The sequence below is a fragment of the Tiliqua scincoides genome, chromosome 3 (genome assembly GCF_035046505.1).
Source record: "Tiliqua scincoides isolate rTilSci1 chromosome 3, rTilSci1.hap2, whole genome shotgun sequence".
In the NCBI taxonomy this organism is placed as follows: Eukaryota; Metazoa; Chordata; class Lepidosauria; order Squamata; family Scincidae; genus Tiliqua; species Tiliqua scincoides.
The window spans coordinates 34,695,137-34,711,810 of record NC_089823.1 but is presented as its reverse complement, the minus strand read 5'-3'; the positions used below and the strand labels follow the sequence as shown (position 1 = coordinate 34,711,810).

The 16,674-nt window shown below is 42.9% G+C and overlaps 1 protein-coding gene across 1 annotated transcript in view; it reads right to left on the bottom strand.

The window, feature by feature from the left end:
- Positions 1-2,838: 2,838 nt before the first annotated feature.
- Positions 2,839-16,674, bottom strand: part of F5 (coagulation factor V) — a 45,494-nt gene continuing 31,658 nt past the window's right edge. The window contains exons 14-25 of the mRNA XM_066621262.1: positions 15,448-15,607; positions 13,905-14,144; positions 12,654-12,861; positions 12,188-12,367; positions 11,026-11,142; positions 9,612-9,683; positions 8,788-8,882; positions 7,638-7,793; positions 6,630-6,774; positions 4,431-4,579; positions 3,679-3,861; positions 2,839-3,030 (exon numbers count right to left, since the gene is read on the bottom strand). Of these exons, the coding sequence (XP_066477359.1) occupies positions 2,839-3,030; positions 3,679-3,861; positions 4,431-4,579; positions 6,630-6,774; positions 7,638-7,793; positions 8,788-8,882; positions 9,612-9,683; positions 11,026-11,142; positions 12,188-12,367; positions 12,654-12,861; positions 13,905-14,144; positions 15,448-15,607 (1,897 nt within the window). The remainder of the gene's footprint in view (positions 3,031-3,678; positions 3,862-4,430; positions 4,580-6,629; positions 6,775-7,637; positions 7,794-8,787; positions 8,883-9,611; positions 9,684-11,025; positions 11,143-12,187; positions 12,368-12,653; positions 12,862-13,904; positions 14,145-15,447; positions 15,608-16,674) is intronic.

The window sequence follows — 16,674 nt, the reverse complement described above, 5'->3', positions numbered from 1 at the left end:
ACAGTATGAGACCCATGGCATCAGGTTTCATGTCCCCAATCTAGTTGAGATCTCTATCATAGGTTCAACTTACTATAGATCCATAGGCAAGCTAACTGTAACAAAAGTATAAAACCAGCTGGTGATTTACATTGGGAAGAAAATCTAGCAATAGATAAAGTTGGATGATAGACATAAGACATATGTTTTTCAAGAATATGGTACAGAGTTTATTATTTTTCTTTCTTACATAATCACATAATTTAAATAGTTGTGAAATGTCTTTTAATTGATATTTACAAGTTATGGCCAATGCACAGCCAAAATGCCTTGGATAGGTTACAGTAAAAAACCCAAAACTATTATTATTATTTCCAATAAAAACTAGATGCTCCAGACAGCATTAGAGGTTTCCAGTATTTCCTAGGAAGAACTAGAAAGTACAGCATCTGTTGGGAGAAACTATGAAGTTCTGACTGGTCAAAACTAGAAGGTTCAAGCAATGTTCAAGGTTTCTAGTAGCACCTAGTCAGAATTAGAAACTACCCTGTCTAATGGAAACATCTAGTTCCAACTAGGAAGAATGAGACACTCCAGATGTTTTAAAGGTAGTGAAAATAGTTTTTCCCTAGTTTTTACACCATCCGGAGTGTCTAGTTTTCATTAGATAGAACAGATTTCAGGTTTTTATAGTAACAGATATACACAACACCAGTGCTTTTTTTTGTAAAAGAAAAGGTGCAGGAACTCACAACTTGTTAATCTTTTATTTATTTATTTTTGAACCATTTTTTATTGGAGAAATAAAATATTTTTTATGTGCTTTCCCCCTAAAGATGAACTTACTTCTGAGTAGACATGCATAGGATTGGGCTGTCAATCTCCACATCCCCTTCCCCCTAGCTACTTTTTCTACACATGGGGAAAAATACTGTACAGGTGCACTTGTAGCGTGTAGTATGTAGTGTGGCACTACTTCGCGGAGAGGAAGCAGTGAATGGATTCCGAAAAATGGCTTACATGAGTTCCATGTAGTAAAATTACTCTAAGCAACTGTGGGAATAAGAACAAAAAAGGAATTCTTACACGAGAGGGGTCCTTAGGTGCACATAGAAACTGCTATGTTTGCAAACAAGGGATTAAATATGGTTTAATTCAGGTATCAGAATATTCTGTGTCTTTGGGAAGGTGCTTGGCATGCAATTGTATGTTCTCTGCTGCCCTGAGCAGCTGCTGTGCATTGCTGGAGAGGAGCTGCAAACGCTGGCTGGCGGAGGGCATGCTTGTGGGGAAAGGATGAGGAGAATCTCTGGCAAGGCTGGACAGCATGTTGTACACATGTAGAATCCCTTTTCACCTGCCCTTAGCATGTGAAAACAGGTGCAGATATATATCTCTGCCAGGATTAAGAGCCCAATCCTAGGTATGTCTACTCTGAAGTAAGTCTTGTTCTAGTCAATGGAGCTTGCTCGCAGGAAAGTGCCTAGGATTGCGGCCTAAGAGCCCAATCCTATGCATGTCTACTCAGAAGTCCACTTTAGTGAATGGGGCTTACTGTGGATAGGATGGCAGCCTTAGAGTCCAACCCTGTGCCTGTCTACTCAGAAGTAAGTTCCATTATAGTGAATGGGGCTTACTGTGGATAGGATGGCAGCCTCAGGGCCCAATCCTGTGCCTGCCTACTCAGCAGTCAGTCCCATTAGAGTCAATGGGGCTTCCTCCCAGGAAAGTGTGGAGAGGACTGCAGCCTCAGAGCCAAAGCCTATGGCTACTCAGAAGTCAGTCCCATTAGAGGCAGTGGGGCTTTCTCCCAGGAAAGTGCGGACAGAACTGCAGCGAGCCCCTCCTGTGCCTGTCTACTCAGAAGTCAGTCCCACTAGAGGCAGTGGGGCTTCCTCCCAGGAAGGTGTGGAGAGGACTGCAGCGAGCCCCTCCTGTGCCTGTCTCCTCAGAAGTCAGTCCCATTAGAGGCAGTGGGGCTTCCTCCCAGGAAAGTGTGGAGAGGACTGCAGCCTCAGAGCCAAAGCCTATGGCTGTCTACTCAGAAGTCAGTCCCAGTAGAGGCAGTGGGGCTCACTCCCAGGAAGGTGTGGAGAGGACTGCAGCCTCAGAGCTCTTCCTCTGCCTGCAAGGCTGCAGTCTATGGGCTGCAAGGCTATGACAAGGCTATGACTCAGGCTGCAAGGCTATGACACTTTCCCAGGAATAAGCCCCATTGAACTCAATGGAACTTACTTCTGAGTGGACATGCATAGGCTTGGGCTTTCAGGCTGCAAGGCTATGCACCCTTCCCAGGAGCAAGCCCCATTGAGCACAATGAGACTTACTTCTGAGTAGACATGCCTAGGCTCGTGCTGCAGATTGGCATGGGGGATGTACCAGCCAGCTTTCTTCCCCTCCTCCTCCGCCAAGCCAGTACCTGGGTGTTCCGTGGGTGCTGCAGCCCGTCTCCCTGGCTGGCTAGCTGGCTGTCCGTCCATCCATCCTCCTCCTCAGCATTGGTGCGTGTCTCCCGTGCCCTCCACCAGCTTGGAAGCTGCGCGGGGAAGCAGAGTGCAGGGGGAGGGGAGGCGGGCTGGGCTCAGGCGAGAGCTTGGAGATGGGGGTAGGAGGGGGTTGTTGTGCGGTCAGGCAGGGGCCAGGCACCCGCCCACCCTGCACCCCCCAGCACCCACCCAGCAAATGCCTCTGTTTTGCTCCCCCCTCCTGGAATGCCTCCAAAGGGGAGGAGCCCGTGAAAAAGGTGCCGGAACTCCGTCCCTCCGCGTTCCATTAGAAAAAAAGCCCTGCACAACATAATCATGCTATAAAGCTCCCTCCCCAATGCCAACTTTAAAAGAGCTGGTTTGAGAAGTAGGCTTAAAGATTTGGGGATTCTTGATTGGACATCCCACTATCCAGCTCCGAGAAAACATCACAGCCAAATAGTTCTATCCGAAGAACAATTCTCTCATTCCATGTTTTAGGTATGACGCGAATGAATCTGGAAAATATGGGTGGGCTGAAGAATTGCTTGGTTTGGCTGCTGCTGTTGATGTTCCCTGTGAATACCTAGAAAACACATAAAAGTTTCATTTAATTTATGAAACTGCACGATTAATGTTTGCATGTATTTTAGATAATTGCCTAAGAATCCTTGCAGTAGTAGATCATTTGGAGAAGAAACATCTGATCTGCATGCAATATCTGAGTTAAGCCTATGAAGTTCCCTTATGGTGAAGCGGATCTTTGGTCTACCCTTTGATCCAGTATTGCTTCCCAATTGGCAACAGCTCTCTAAGGTCATGGTTAGAGATCTTTCCCAGATGCCAACCCCTAAAGTGTACTGCCTACCAGCCTGCCTCATTCTTACATCCACAATTCCCCTCACATACATTCCCTCTGAATTGACAACTGGGACCACCCAGTGCTGAGGTTTCTAACTGTTGATCTATTTTGTATATTGTCTATATGTCAAAACACAGCCCAGAGATTTAGCTCAAGTGTTCAGATGCCTCTGTTTTAGTTCACATCAGAGGAATGTACCCTGATCCTAATACAGGCATCAGTTAGCTCCATGGTTGAGCAAACCCATTAGGAAGTATATAGTTACTGGCTCCCTGCTGGCAGACTGATATCCAGTATGAAAAAAAAGAGCAACATGTTGGAAACTTAATATGTTCCCATGGTTAAACTAAGACAATTAAGAAAAAAATTTACCTTGTCCATAGAAGTTGAGGTATCTAAATAAGACTTCCATACAGAGCCATCATCACTGAAAGCAATGGAAAATGACTTCACATACATTTCAGTAGACAACGATTTAGCACCTTGTGTTGTGATGGCTGAAATCTTTTTTGTCTGAAGGAGGTCGACCTGAAGCCACTGATAGTTGTTGTTTGACTGTAGGATTAACAAGTGCAGTTTAACCTTTGATCTGGTAAGCATTTCTAACATGCATCTAAAGTATGCAAATAATCCTTGAAGATCTACACAAGAGTCATGAACAAGGAGCTAGAATGAAAGGGTGGGAAATGGCACCCACCAATAAATGCAGGTATGTCCCCAACTTAAGGATGTCCTGAGTAATGGATTTCCATGTCTGTCCTTTTGCCCCAGGTGCAGTCTTCCAGTTTTGAGCTTAGATAATGCCATTCAGACTTACATTGGTTCCGACTTCCAGACAAATATCTGGAATGGAATCTGTACATAAGTTGGGGACTACCTGTACTGCCTGCATTTACACTGCAATCCTATGCATATTTACACAGAATTAAATCCCACTGAAATCAGTGGGGCATGCTGGAGCCTTAATGTTTGGTTTCAAACATCTCAAGAGGGTAGTATTAAATGCTATATAAGTAACACTTACTCTGGAACAGGCCCACTGACTTCAATTGAAGTGATAGAATCATTAAAAAGGAGCTAATTCACTATCAGCAGCAAAACTTCAGTTTTGTATCTTCTTTTACCTTTGCTTGCCAGGCATTGACTCTCCCTTTTAGATTGAGGCGGGCAAGAGATGGTTCCCATGAACTGACCCAATTCTTCTTATAGGAAGAAGCTGTTATCTGTGCATTCTTGATAGCTCCACTTTCCATTCCCAGCGGCATAAAGCAGCCTGTCATGAAAACAGTAGCACATCCTCATTAGATCTCCTAAACTTGGGCACTCCAAACCCTGGCCCATGGACCAGATCTGGGGTTTGGACACCCCCCCCCCTGCAGAGGGCAGCGCTTATCATTCTGCATCCCTGCATGGGTTTGAAAGAAATGCAGTACTGCAGCAGAACAGCAAGCACCATTCGGAACGGGGAGGGCTTTTTGGGGACTCAGGGGTTTCCAGTTTGGAGACCTCTGTAAAGTAGTAGAATGATCTACAAAGCAATAGATTCCAGATTGGGAGTTACATTTTTGCGGTTGATTTGTTCTCGTGCTTCTGTTTTTTTCCCCAGTCTTGTAAAATATCTTCCCTCAGTGATGTAACAAGGGCAGAGCCTGAGGGGCACCTGCATTGGGCACTATGCCAAGGGAGGCACAATTTTTTTAAAAAAGGAAAAAAAGTCAGGTGCTTTTGCCTCCCAGAGCAGTAACTGTGGGATAGGTAGCCAATGAGCTGGTGACCAATGACCACCTCTTGTGGTCATTTTTCTGGCACACCTGCAACACTGGCCTTACTGGAGCTGGGCAAGTCAACTATTTTCTTGGGCAGAGTGGCAACACAGATGGAAGCAGAAGTGATGTCATGACATCATGATGTCACCACCCCAGGCACTGCAGCCCCTGGGAACGCTTTTGTCTTCCCTCCACCCTGGTGTTTTCTGGGAAGAGAAAAGGAGCAGAAAGAATTGTAGGTCCATACTGTGTAGAACCAACTTGTGCTACTAGATAGCAGGCCAACATGTCTGTAGTTTCCTTTGTTCTCTCCACTGCATATTCCAGATAGATGTTTCAGACAATGGACACAGGAAAGAGGCATGCAGAGTGTGGGCAAGCAGGTGAAAGGAGAAACAGGCAGTACCAGTATAGCATCAGAATCTATCCTGCAGATTTTCTTGGGTGACATTTTGGAGCCTGTTCAATAAGAACAGTCTGGAAGAGAGATTTTCAACCTTTTTCATCTCATGGCACACTGACAAAGTACTAAAATTGTCAAGGCACACTCTCAGTTCTTGGACAATTTACAAGGCACACCATGCTGTTGGTGGGGGGCTCATATCCCCCAATGGTCCTCTTAATAAATGACTCTCCACTAAATTCCTGCGGCACACCTGGGGACCATTCGCAGCACACCAATGTGCTATGGCACAGTGGTTAAAAATGGCTGGTCTGGAAAATACTTTATGTTGGAGAAGTGATGTTTAAGTATTGCAAAACCTGGCTGCAAGAAGAAAAACTGCCAGGTTATGCTACCTGTTTAAATCAGAAGAGAGCAAAATGAGGCAGAGACTTTGAATTCAATCCTGAATTTGACAGTACGCACTGTCGCAAATATGCCATAAGTCACGTTTGCAAGCCCTAGCACCGATGCTCCGCTGGTGGTAGCCTAGCAGCAGTAGGGCTGGTTGGTGCCATAACCAACCAAGGTTCAAGTTGGTGCCATAATGCACATTCGCAAGCCCTAGTACCAGTGCTCCACCAGTGGTAGCCCAATGCCAGCTGCGCTGGGCTACTTCCAGGTGAACACCAGAGCTCTGCCACTTAGCAGTTGTACAGAATGCCTAGCAGCAGTGAGGTGGGAGGAGGCAGGGAGGAGGTGTTCTGGGATGGGGAGAGGTTAGAGGGAGGGCAGGGAGGAGGCATTCTGGGGGAGGGAACAGGGAGGGAGGGAGGTGGACCAGTTGAGCTTTGCTCTGTGTCAGGCTCACCACCAGACACGGAGCCTCTTGATTCTCCGCCGACCTTTGAGTCGTGAGGCTACTCACTTTACCTGGGGGAAGGATGAAAGTCCCCTTCTCCCGAGGAGCTACCAGCAGTTGCCTGAAGCGTGCTGGATGCAGCGGCTGCCATTTTCAGCGCCACTGCAACCTGCACCCTGGGCAGCTCAGGATTGGGTTGTGAGTCTCAAGAATTTGAATAGTTTGTCAGAGTAATGTTTTGGACTACAGAATGGTCAACTGATTTTCCTCATCTGGTGATTGTATATAAGAGCCATATATCTTCATACCTTACCTTCTATTTCACAACCAAGGAGTTCCATACGAAGAACAGGTCTGTAAAAGAATTTGGTTGGATATACTCTAATATATCTGGCAATGATAGGAGGATCAAAGTAATTTTCTTTCACTCCACGAGAATCTGAATTTCCTTTAAAAAGCTAAGGAAAAAAGAAAGCTTTGTAATTAATTACACAATACTTTTTCGTTTGGTTACAAGAATAACCTTCAAAATAGTGATCATGCACATAAGGTACTTTTTATAAGCAGATGCATATACTTTCTTGTGTAGGTTCTGCTAATTTCTGTGCAGTTGCTGACATGAAGAAGTTAACATTATCAGCCTTGATCCAGTCAAAAGCAACAAGCTGTAGGTGTACCAACTGGTAGCTCTGAATGAGGATGTGAATCAGATGTTCCAAGTTAGTTCAATGAGGATAGTAATGAGCATCACTATATAAATGGCAATGCATATCAGCATATCTAAGTTCAGCTGCTGCTTTCACATACAGATCACCCTGATTGATTAATTCTTTTTGGGTCTGGGAGCCTCTGGATGCAACCAGAGAACACCTCCAGTCACATCCAGAGGTAATAATGGAATGACCAGCAGATTCACTTATCCATTGGTTTTGGTATCAGCGGGGGGGAGGGGTGTCTGGGAAAGGATCCCCTACACATACTGAGGTCCAACTCAGAAGTAACCCCATTAGGCTTAGGCTGCAATTCTAACCATACTTTCCTGAGAGTAAGCCCCATTGAACAAAATAGGACTTACTTCTGAGTAGACCAGGTTAGGATTGTGCCCTTAGGCTGTAATCCTATCTAACTAATCAGAAACAAGCACCTCTACTTATGAGAGTAATGTGAACCTCATGCCTGGAAGATTTCCTTCTCTCTTCTCTCACTGCTCTCTTCAAATACTACCCCTTGAACTCAAACTGTCAGTGCCTGCCTGTATTTATTTTTGTCCTGCTGAGTTATTTTATGTCAAAAACAAGTGCAAATTCCCAAGCATACTCACCTTCTGTGTCCCTGTGTGGTTCCCTTTGAAAGCATTCCATTTTCTCCCATCTTTGCTGTAGGTAATAACATATTCTTTCGTATACAAGGCTTTCGTTAACTGCATGGCTCCCTGAGTCTGAATACCTGTTATTACAGCTTGTCTTTCTAGGTCCACCTATACAACAAACACAATAAGCCAAATTTCACTCTCTGGTGGCAGGATAAGAAAAGGCTGCTGTGACTATCCTACACGTACAGATATGAAAACTCAATGGAGAATTTATTACCATATTGTACAGTATTTTATTCTTGTATGTTGTGACTGGGTCAACTTTACAGCTACTTGCAAAGACAAGATGAGTAAAACAAAAGGCGAAGGTGAGGAATCCATGGAACCCAGAATAGTAACACTATGCATTAAATGTAAATGACCAGGTGTAAAATTGGACAAGAATATTGATCAAATCCGGTTCAGAACCTAAATCTTTGTACTACTTAGCTCTCCCTTCCATAGAAAAAGACAGAAGCAATGTATTACAGTGCACAGAGGGTGTAAGAGATGAGCTTAAAGAGTTTCCTAGTTATTTTAATTTTATTCTGAGTTTCCAAAGTTATTTTAATTTTATTCAGAATATTTATACACTATTTTCAATCAAATAAAAGTTCTCAGGTTTAACAGAGGTATAAGAACAAAGTTCCTTGTCCCAAAAAGGCACACAATCTCCAGAATACACAGGCATATCCCTGTGTCTGTGGGGGTTCCATTCCAGAACCCCCCCCCCCCCCATGGATATGTGAATCCACAGATATGGGGGATGCTTCTCCCACCCTCCAGAGGTGAGAGGAGAAGGGGCGGGGGAGCATCCCCCATCCACAGATAAGTGCAGATACGGGATCCATGGATATGGGGCCCCCTTGTACAAGGGAAATATCAGCGAACAGCAACTGGAGGGAAACTATGATAGAACGAACCAGGGATTTTTCTTAGGCCTTCAGTGTTTGAGATTGCTGTTAGCTGCTGGACACTATCCCACTTTGTAGTCATTTGTTCTTGTATCCACAACCTATCATATCACCTTCTCAATATTCCCTTTTCTAAGTCATAAAAAGACAAGCTACTTTTAAATACATGCTCACAAAGTGTTCTTGTTTTTGTGATCATGCTATACCTGGATCCAGGGAAATTCATTTTCTTTTTTCTCAACGCTCCAAGCATTATATTTTCCAGCATTGTTTAATCTTGCTAGTTTAGGTTCCCAGTAGGCTAATTAGGAACAAAAGGAAGATTTCTTATAAATGAAAATGGAAAAGCTAAGGTCTTTTTGCATTCTGGTTTTTAAGAAAAACAAGAGCTTGGCATTCATTATTCCTTCCCAGCATGAATAATGGATTATACTTTGGTACATTACACACTATGTTATGAACAATTGTCAATTATAAATCAATAGTTTATCAGAAAAAAAATGTTCTTGAGTGCCATTGAGAACACATTCAAGATGTTTATCATCTTGAATTCTGTATGCTAGTTTGACGTTCTAGTAATTGATGCGCTGACTGTGTGCTCTGTCAGCTGGCACTGAGGAAGGGAGCTCACACCTACCACAGTGAAAGTATTGGACCAGATTTACTGCACATTATAGAAAGTATAGACGTTAAAGTAAGGGTACATAGTATAGTAAATCATAAAGTTGGAAGAAGACATCTACTCCAGTCCCCTGCTAAAAGCAGGAAAATAGTCTCTGGAGCATCTCCAAAAGGTGCCTGTCAAGCCTCTGTTTGAAGACCTCCAGCAATGGAGAACCCACCACTTCCTTCAGTAACTGGTTCCAATTTTGAACTGCTCTTACCATTTTCTTCCTGATAGCCATCCAAAATCTCCCTCCCTGCAGGTTTAAGCCCTATGCTAGAGACTACAATTAAGTCACCTCTTGCCAAGTGACAAGACAGAAGACACCATATCTTATGGTCCCTTAAGAGGTGAAATTCAACTTACATACATGACCGGAAGCCCTAATTTGTGAATCTTGTATAATGCCACTTTCCAAACCCAGGGGTAACTTGCACCCTGCAGAGGGAATCAGAAACATTTCATTAGACATATACTTAAGGTTGGGGAATTGCATCTTTTTTCTCTTTTTCTTTTTTAATCTATCTCACACTGTCTTCTGACAGCTTTGAATACAGAAATCTAACGGAAATCTTGTTTGTACAGCCTCCACATAAACTGATTTGTGCAAGAAGAGCACATCTGGAAAGGTAAACAGAATTTATCAAGCATAGTCCACATTTTCTGTGACTTCTGTGACTATGTCACCTGTGAAAAAGCTATGTGAAATTAATGGGAGCTTTGCACATTTGCATTCTTCCATAGCTCCCTGCGTTCTTTTCAGTGTGGCCAAAACGGGAAAAATTCCTGCCATACTATTCCTAACAGGTTCTCCTGGCATACCAAGTGCACTCATACACATCAACTTCTGTGGTGCCTATACAGGAGTTCTGTAACCAGGTATATAACAATTTCTGCTGAAAAGAAAAGAAGTCTAATTGAAACTTCCAGTGATCAGAAGGAGAAACTTCTTGGAGCGCAATCCTAACTTGTGCTGGAGCTGGAAGGCCAGGGGGCCTGCGCTGCATCTAGCACAAATTTGGGGCCAGAATCAGCACAACCTAAGGCAAAGGGAAAACTCTCCCCTTACCACATGTTGCGCAGCACTGGCCCCAATGGGTCTACTCAGATCTGAGCCACCTCAGGGGATGGCGCAAATCTGAGTAGACCAGAACAGCCAGAGGCTGCTCCGCCCCACTTGGGAACGGGGTCAGGATCCGGCATAACTGCTGGATCCTGGCCCTGTCTCCCGCTCCCTGCCCACCTGTCCCCAGGATTGCCCGTCCTTCCCCCACCCTTCCCCCACCCCAAAATGCCTCTTCCCCACCATCCCCATCCCCCCCCCCGACCCCTGTGTCAGTTGAACTCAGCCAACACAAACTTACCCCACCAAGTCCAGATCCAGTTCAGGGAGGTCAGTGCAACTCCTTGCGCTGGCCTCCCCAACTCTACAGTCAGTGCAAATGTGTCTTACAGTACATTTGCAACACCCCCAGGTTGGCACAAGTGACTTGTACCAGCCTAACCTGGGAGTTAGGATTGCACTCCCAATTACATGGCCATTCCCATTGCTGCCAAACCTTGTTCCTCCTTCCTATGAGCTCTTACTGCTAATTCCTCTTCCAAACATCTAATTTCTTCCTCTCTTTTATCCATTTCCATTGTAAGTTCATCTGGATGGCACTTAGTCATGACTAATTTTCTTTGGCAGGTACACATCACTTGCAGGTTTTGGTGAAGGGGACACAGTATCCCTGAAGTAATGTGCTTGTCAATGCACAATGTAATGCACATGTGTTACCTGTATCTATCACAGTGAAGGAGGCCTGCATTCCGGCTTCTTGATATTCACCAACTTCTGTATCCACAAGCCATATACCAACTTTTGGTGGCTTCATTTCAATTGTACGGAATGAACCTCGAAAGCAAAGAGGCAGTAGAGGTGTGTTTTTTGTTTGACATAAGGCACCTCTCAATTTATGCATTTTTGAAATAGACTAATTTGCACATTAATACTTGAAGCCTAATTTATGCTGGCAATTTTTGAAATAACATGATCACAGTAGTGGACTTCCTCCTCCTCGCTCCCAGAGCAAAGTTCCGCAAAGCTGCCCCCTGCGAAAGAGCAGGCTGCCCCGCACACAAAGCAGCCCTCCTACCTTTTAGTGTGACTTTAGAGCCAAATGGAGAAGCCTTGTGAGGCTTCCCTGCAGTCTTAAACTGCACATCTGGAAAACTGGAAGTGCAGTTTTTGACCACATCGGGAGTCTCAGGGAAGCTTCCTGCATGGTCCTAGAGGCATGCTGGCTCAGCGTCCAGGGAATTTGTCCCATTTGCCCAGCACTAGATCCGCTGCTGTATGGTCAGTTAGCTGCTAATGAGCTAGCAACTTCTTGTGGGTGGAGAAGTCTCCTCTAATTTTTGTTACTGTCTTCCAGGAGTAGCCACGTTGGACTTCTCTATCTGTGTGTGTGTGTACCTGCTCAGTGAAGATTTTACTTCACACTTAAAGTCCATGAAAGGTTATGCTGAAATTAATTGGTGGTCTTTAAAACACTACAAGACACTGTTGTTAGTATCCTTTGTTAGCAGGAATTAGAAACCATGATCCAAACACCCTCATATTGGAAAGCGCTAGTTAATATGAGTAGAGGCATGGTTGAAAGGTGCATGATACAGCAAACTTGTATCAGTGTCAGTGCTATATTTGGCCAACATGCATTGGGATTTGTGAACGATACACTTTCTACACACCAATCAAATTTTTATATTGCTCATTGTGAGATTAATAGTCTATTTGGTTGTTGGTGTTTTTTTTCCCTGCAGTTTAAAACCAGGTTTTTAAAAAAAATATCAGTTCAATGCTATGATCAGTTCTGCTATTACTAATAGATAATTAAATGCTCTTGTCTACAATGCTGAAGTGACTTCAGATCATTCTAATAACATCTAGTAATATTTACCAGGGAAAAGAGGGTAGACACCAAGCTGATGTTCTTCTATTTCCTGCTCTACAAATGTTTGACCATGAAAATTAATGGCATGGATATCTTTTGGCCCACCCATGTTCAGCATATGCCAATGAACTTCCTCATTCTTATACATCAACAATCCTGGCAAGTCATATGAGATCCCATTAATAGCTGAAAGGGAAAAACACAACTATCAGAGATCAAAGAAACACAGCATGTCCTTTGGTAATCAAAACATTTTTTATGCAGAAAGTTTCACTATAGTTGTCTAAAAATGGTTAAATGCTTCATGGCCTTTAGCATTTAAGATGCATCTCTGAAGGAAAAGGAGAATGGACACAGCACCTAGTGCTTAGCATTGAGCAAACATGCCTGCCATTGTCTCATTAAACTTGTAGTTATTTTCACTACTGGTAGCACACTTCTATCATAGAGGAAGGAAGGAATTCATCTATACCAGGATATGTATGGCGTCTTTGGGGTCCTGAGATTTTCTGAGTGCGAGTCTTCTTGGCATGTTTATCAAAATACCAACTTTTCTCCTCATTAAAGACCATAAAAAGCAGGATAAATGCCCGTGTATCTATTGGTCTGTCGAACATGTCAAGCATTCCTTTTTGACAAACCAAGATTGGCCCAATCAAGCCAGAGTGTATGTCTTTTTCCTGAAAAATAATGAATGACAGAAGAGGGTCTCAAAATCAGTGTTTACTAGAAACAAAGTGCTAAGGTTAAAAGTGACTGTTTTGAAAATATTGGTCTGATTCATTCTGATGCGAAGACACACCAATAAAGTTCATGAAACTTATAGCATGGTCATGGACTCCTCATGCAGGACATCTCAAATTCAAGAAATAGCTGTAAGGCTGAATGCATATGAAACAGGGAGACAAATCAGTAAACATGGTCTTCATTGAGGCTGAAGCAAGAATCAGTTTCCAGAAGGCCACAGAATTATATTTATACCCCACTTTATCTCCCACTATTCAAAGTGGCTAACAAACAGCCCAATCCTGAGCTGCCCGGAGCTGCGGAAACCAGCAGCTTCCTGGCGGGCTCCTGCCAGATCCAGAGCCTCCCGTGCTACCGCGGGATATGTATTATTATTATTAACAGTATTTCTATACCGCTTTTCAACTAAAGTTCACAAAGCGGTTTACAGAGAAAAATCAAATAACTAAATGGCTCCCTGTCCCAAAAGGGCTCACAATCTAAAAAGATGCAAAAGAATACCAGCAGACAGCCACCATAACAGACACTGCTGGGGTGAGATGGGCCAGTTACTCTCCCCCTGCTAAAAAAGGAGCACCCACTTCAAAAAGTGCCTCTTACCCAATTAGCAGGGGTTATGTATGGCGTACATATGGCGTATGTATGTATGCCATATCCTTACGGCACGTTTGCAACTGTAGTCCGCGCTGCAGAGGCGCGGTGCAGACCACAGGATTGGGCCCAAAGTCACAGTAAAACACTATAAACATAAAAAAAAATCTTTAATTAAAATCTCCTAAAAATCTACATTAGAATATCATATTAAAGACCAAAAACAAAAATCACATACCAGCTGCAATTAGTAACAACAGGGAGTGGGGGCAGACACATAAATCTAACCAGTATATCCAATATGAAAAAGGCCTTGACCTGGATGTCTTTAGGCCCCACCAAAAACCCTCTAAGGAGGGAGCAGTTTGTTATAAGATTGCCTTACCGGGTTTACAGCTGAGTAATAAGCCCACAACCTACATATTCTCCGATCTTGCTTACTAGGTCCAGACCGTTTGGTTGCGTGCCAGACATATGTATAGCTGCTATTTGGTTTGATTGCATCATCTGTTTTGAACCATTCTGGAGATCCATCATTATAGCTCCTCCCTTCAGAAGACTTCTCATAAGACAGTCCGTGGGCATGGAGAGAATATGGCCTGGAGGCTTTGTTTTTAAACAGAACCTAGAAGGTTAAACAGATGGTGACAGAGGTGAGGAAACACCCTTCCCCCAAACAGCTAAAAGTTCTATGAAGTTCCCTTGGATTCACGTTTTGTAGAGTACTATGTCAGATGCTGGAGACCTTTGTCATATGGAATCTTCACATATTATTTTTAAGCAGAAGATAAGAGTAGAGTATAATTCTTGAAATGACATTTTTTGATGCACTCATTTGTGTACAGCTGGCTGGCTGGCTGGCGTGGTTAAAATAATGAGCTATGAATCAAGGTTTCTATTATTTGAACCTCACTTCTGCCATGACCTCATAAGATGGCCTTAAAGTAAACTGCTCCCTTCTCCATTCCCCAACAGCAATATGGGAATAATACTTTTTTGCCTTATAAGGTTGCTTGCAAGAAAATGTCACATCAGAGGTATCACTAGGGTTTATGTCACCTGGTGCGAGAACTCATTGTGTCACCCCCATGATAGATCTCCTCCTCTACCAGACTGTACAGAATAAATTACAATATCATATGCACAGCCCAAATGCGGTGGCATCTCTAGGGTTGGTGTAACTCCCTATTAGCTAGCTGGGAGTTGAACAATTTAAAATTTGGGTTCAGTTCCAGTCCAGTCATGTTTTTTATTTGGAGATTCAGTTCCAGTTCAGACACTTTGACCTGGTTTTGAATCAATTTTGATACATTTCAAGCAGGATAATTTCAGACTCTTTTGCTTGCAGTGCCATTGTATAGAATGAATGCCATGATAACTGCTTAACCTAGGAAAAAATATTAATTTTTAAAACTATTTTTGAATTTTAAACTTTTTTTTACAAACAAATTACATACATCAGGATAAAAACCAGGAAAATAAACCAATAACACAGTGGTAAATTAAATGCTTCATTATCAAGACACTTATTTGGACCTGGTTACTACTTTTTTGGATATAGGAGTTCGACTGGAAAAGTCAACTTTTCCATTCAAGTTGAATTCTGCTCCATTGGAAAAAAATGTCCTGAACTGATTTTTGTGTTCAGGTTTATCTGGACACCCTGTTAGAGGGTCATAAAAGATTGTTTCATTCAAAACACACTAATGACGATTGTCCAGGTTGTCTTCAAAACAATGATATAATTATAACTTTACCTAATTCCATTTTAAAATGTAATTAAAAGACACAGAACCTTTTAATGAAACTCATTATTTGCTTCATATTCAAACCAAAATAAATCCATCCTTAAAAGTTAACACATTTTCACCTTATTCAAAAACAAAAAACCAATCCCCATTATTCAAACACTGGAAATGTGAATTTACCTGGATTACATCATCCACCTCAGCTCTAATTACAGGACCTAGAATGCCCAGATGTTCTTCATATTCTCCTCCAACGTCAGGTGTCCTAAAAGTATCATCTTGGTAACTTCGGAAAATCACTTTAGTATAGCGTGTACTTGCTGGATCGGTTTTCATTGTACTGAGAAGATGTAAAACAACAAACTGTAAATTAAGCTATTACTTTCGGTAGGGGTAAAATTTTATACCATTTCCCCATACTACCACCTACTGAAAATTGTCCTCTAAAGCTATAGATAATCCCAATTCTAAAATTTATACAAAATTTGTTGTTTATTTGTTCAAATAAAAGTTAGGGGAGAGCACGAAAATTGTCAGCACGAAAATGGCATAGAGGGAAAGGTTTAAAAAACTCCTCTTCCCTGCACCATGATCCCTACTCAGATTGGGGTCCCGGTTACTGCTCTCTGTACAGAAGGAGACATGGCCAGTCCCAAGGAGGCTATTCAAAAATATGATTAATGTCATGCCTAGTCTGGATCTTCTGCATTTATACAGTAGGAACCAGAAAACTTGTTTCAGTGCAGTTACAGATGAAAAATGGAAATTGTGAAGACATGTAGTAGTGTGACTAGAGGTAGGGCTAAACAGTAAGTTCTGCAGGCGCTGCAATGCTTCATGTAAATGGCCCCTCCCACTCACAGATTCATTCTGGGCAGTGACAGCAATGCACAGGCACTTGCTGAACCAAACAGCATCTCCTGTGCATTGCTGTCACTGCCTGGAATGGCTCCAATGGTGAGTGGGAGGGGTCACTTATATAGCACATTGTGGCACCTGCAGCACTTACTGTTTTGCCCCCCTCTAGATACGTGACTGAAGCTAAGGGGGGAAAAACTGGGTAACTAGCAGGGGAGGGAGGAAGAGACAATGGAATTTCATCCATAAAATGAAGGAAGTTTAAGAAGCCCTGCTTCTGCAGCATTGCCTGGATTTAAATCTATCCCACCCAGTGGCTGCTATTTACAAAATTCAAAGGGAGGGACAAGTGATCCAACCACCATCTCCAACTGCTTTTCTAGTTTGGTCCCAGTATTATTTCAATTAAGCCAGCCACATGGAATTAGGAGGTGATCAAAGTGCAATAACTCACTGCCAAAAAGATTACAAAATTTAAACTTTTATCCCAACAATGGATCTCATGCCTGCATTCCTTGGCCCTATTTGGATCAATTCAGTATAAAAAGA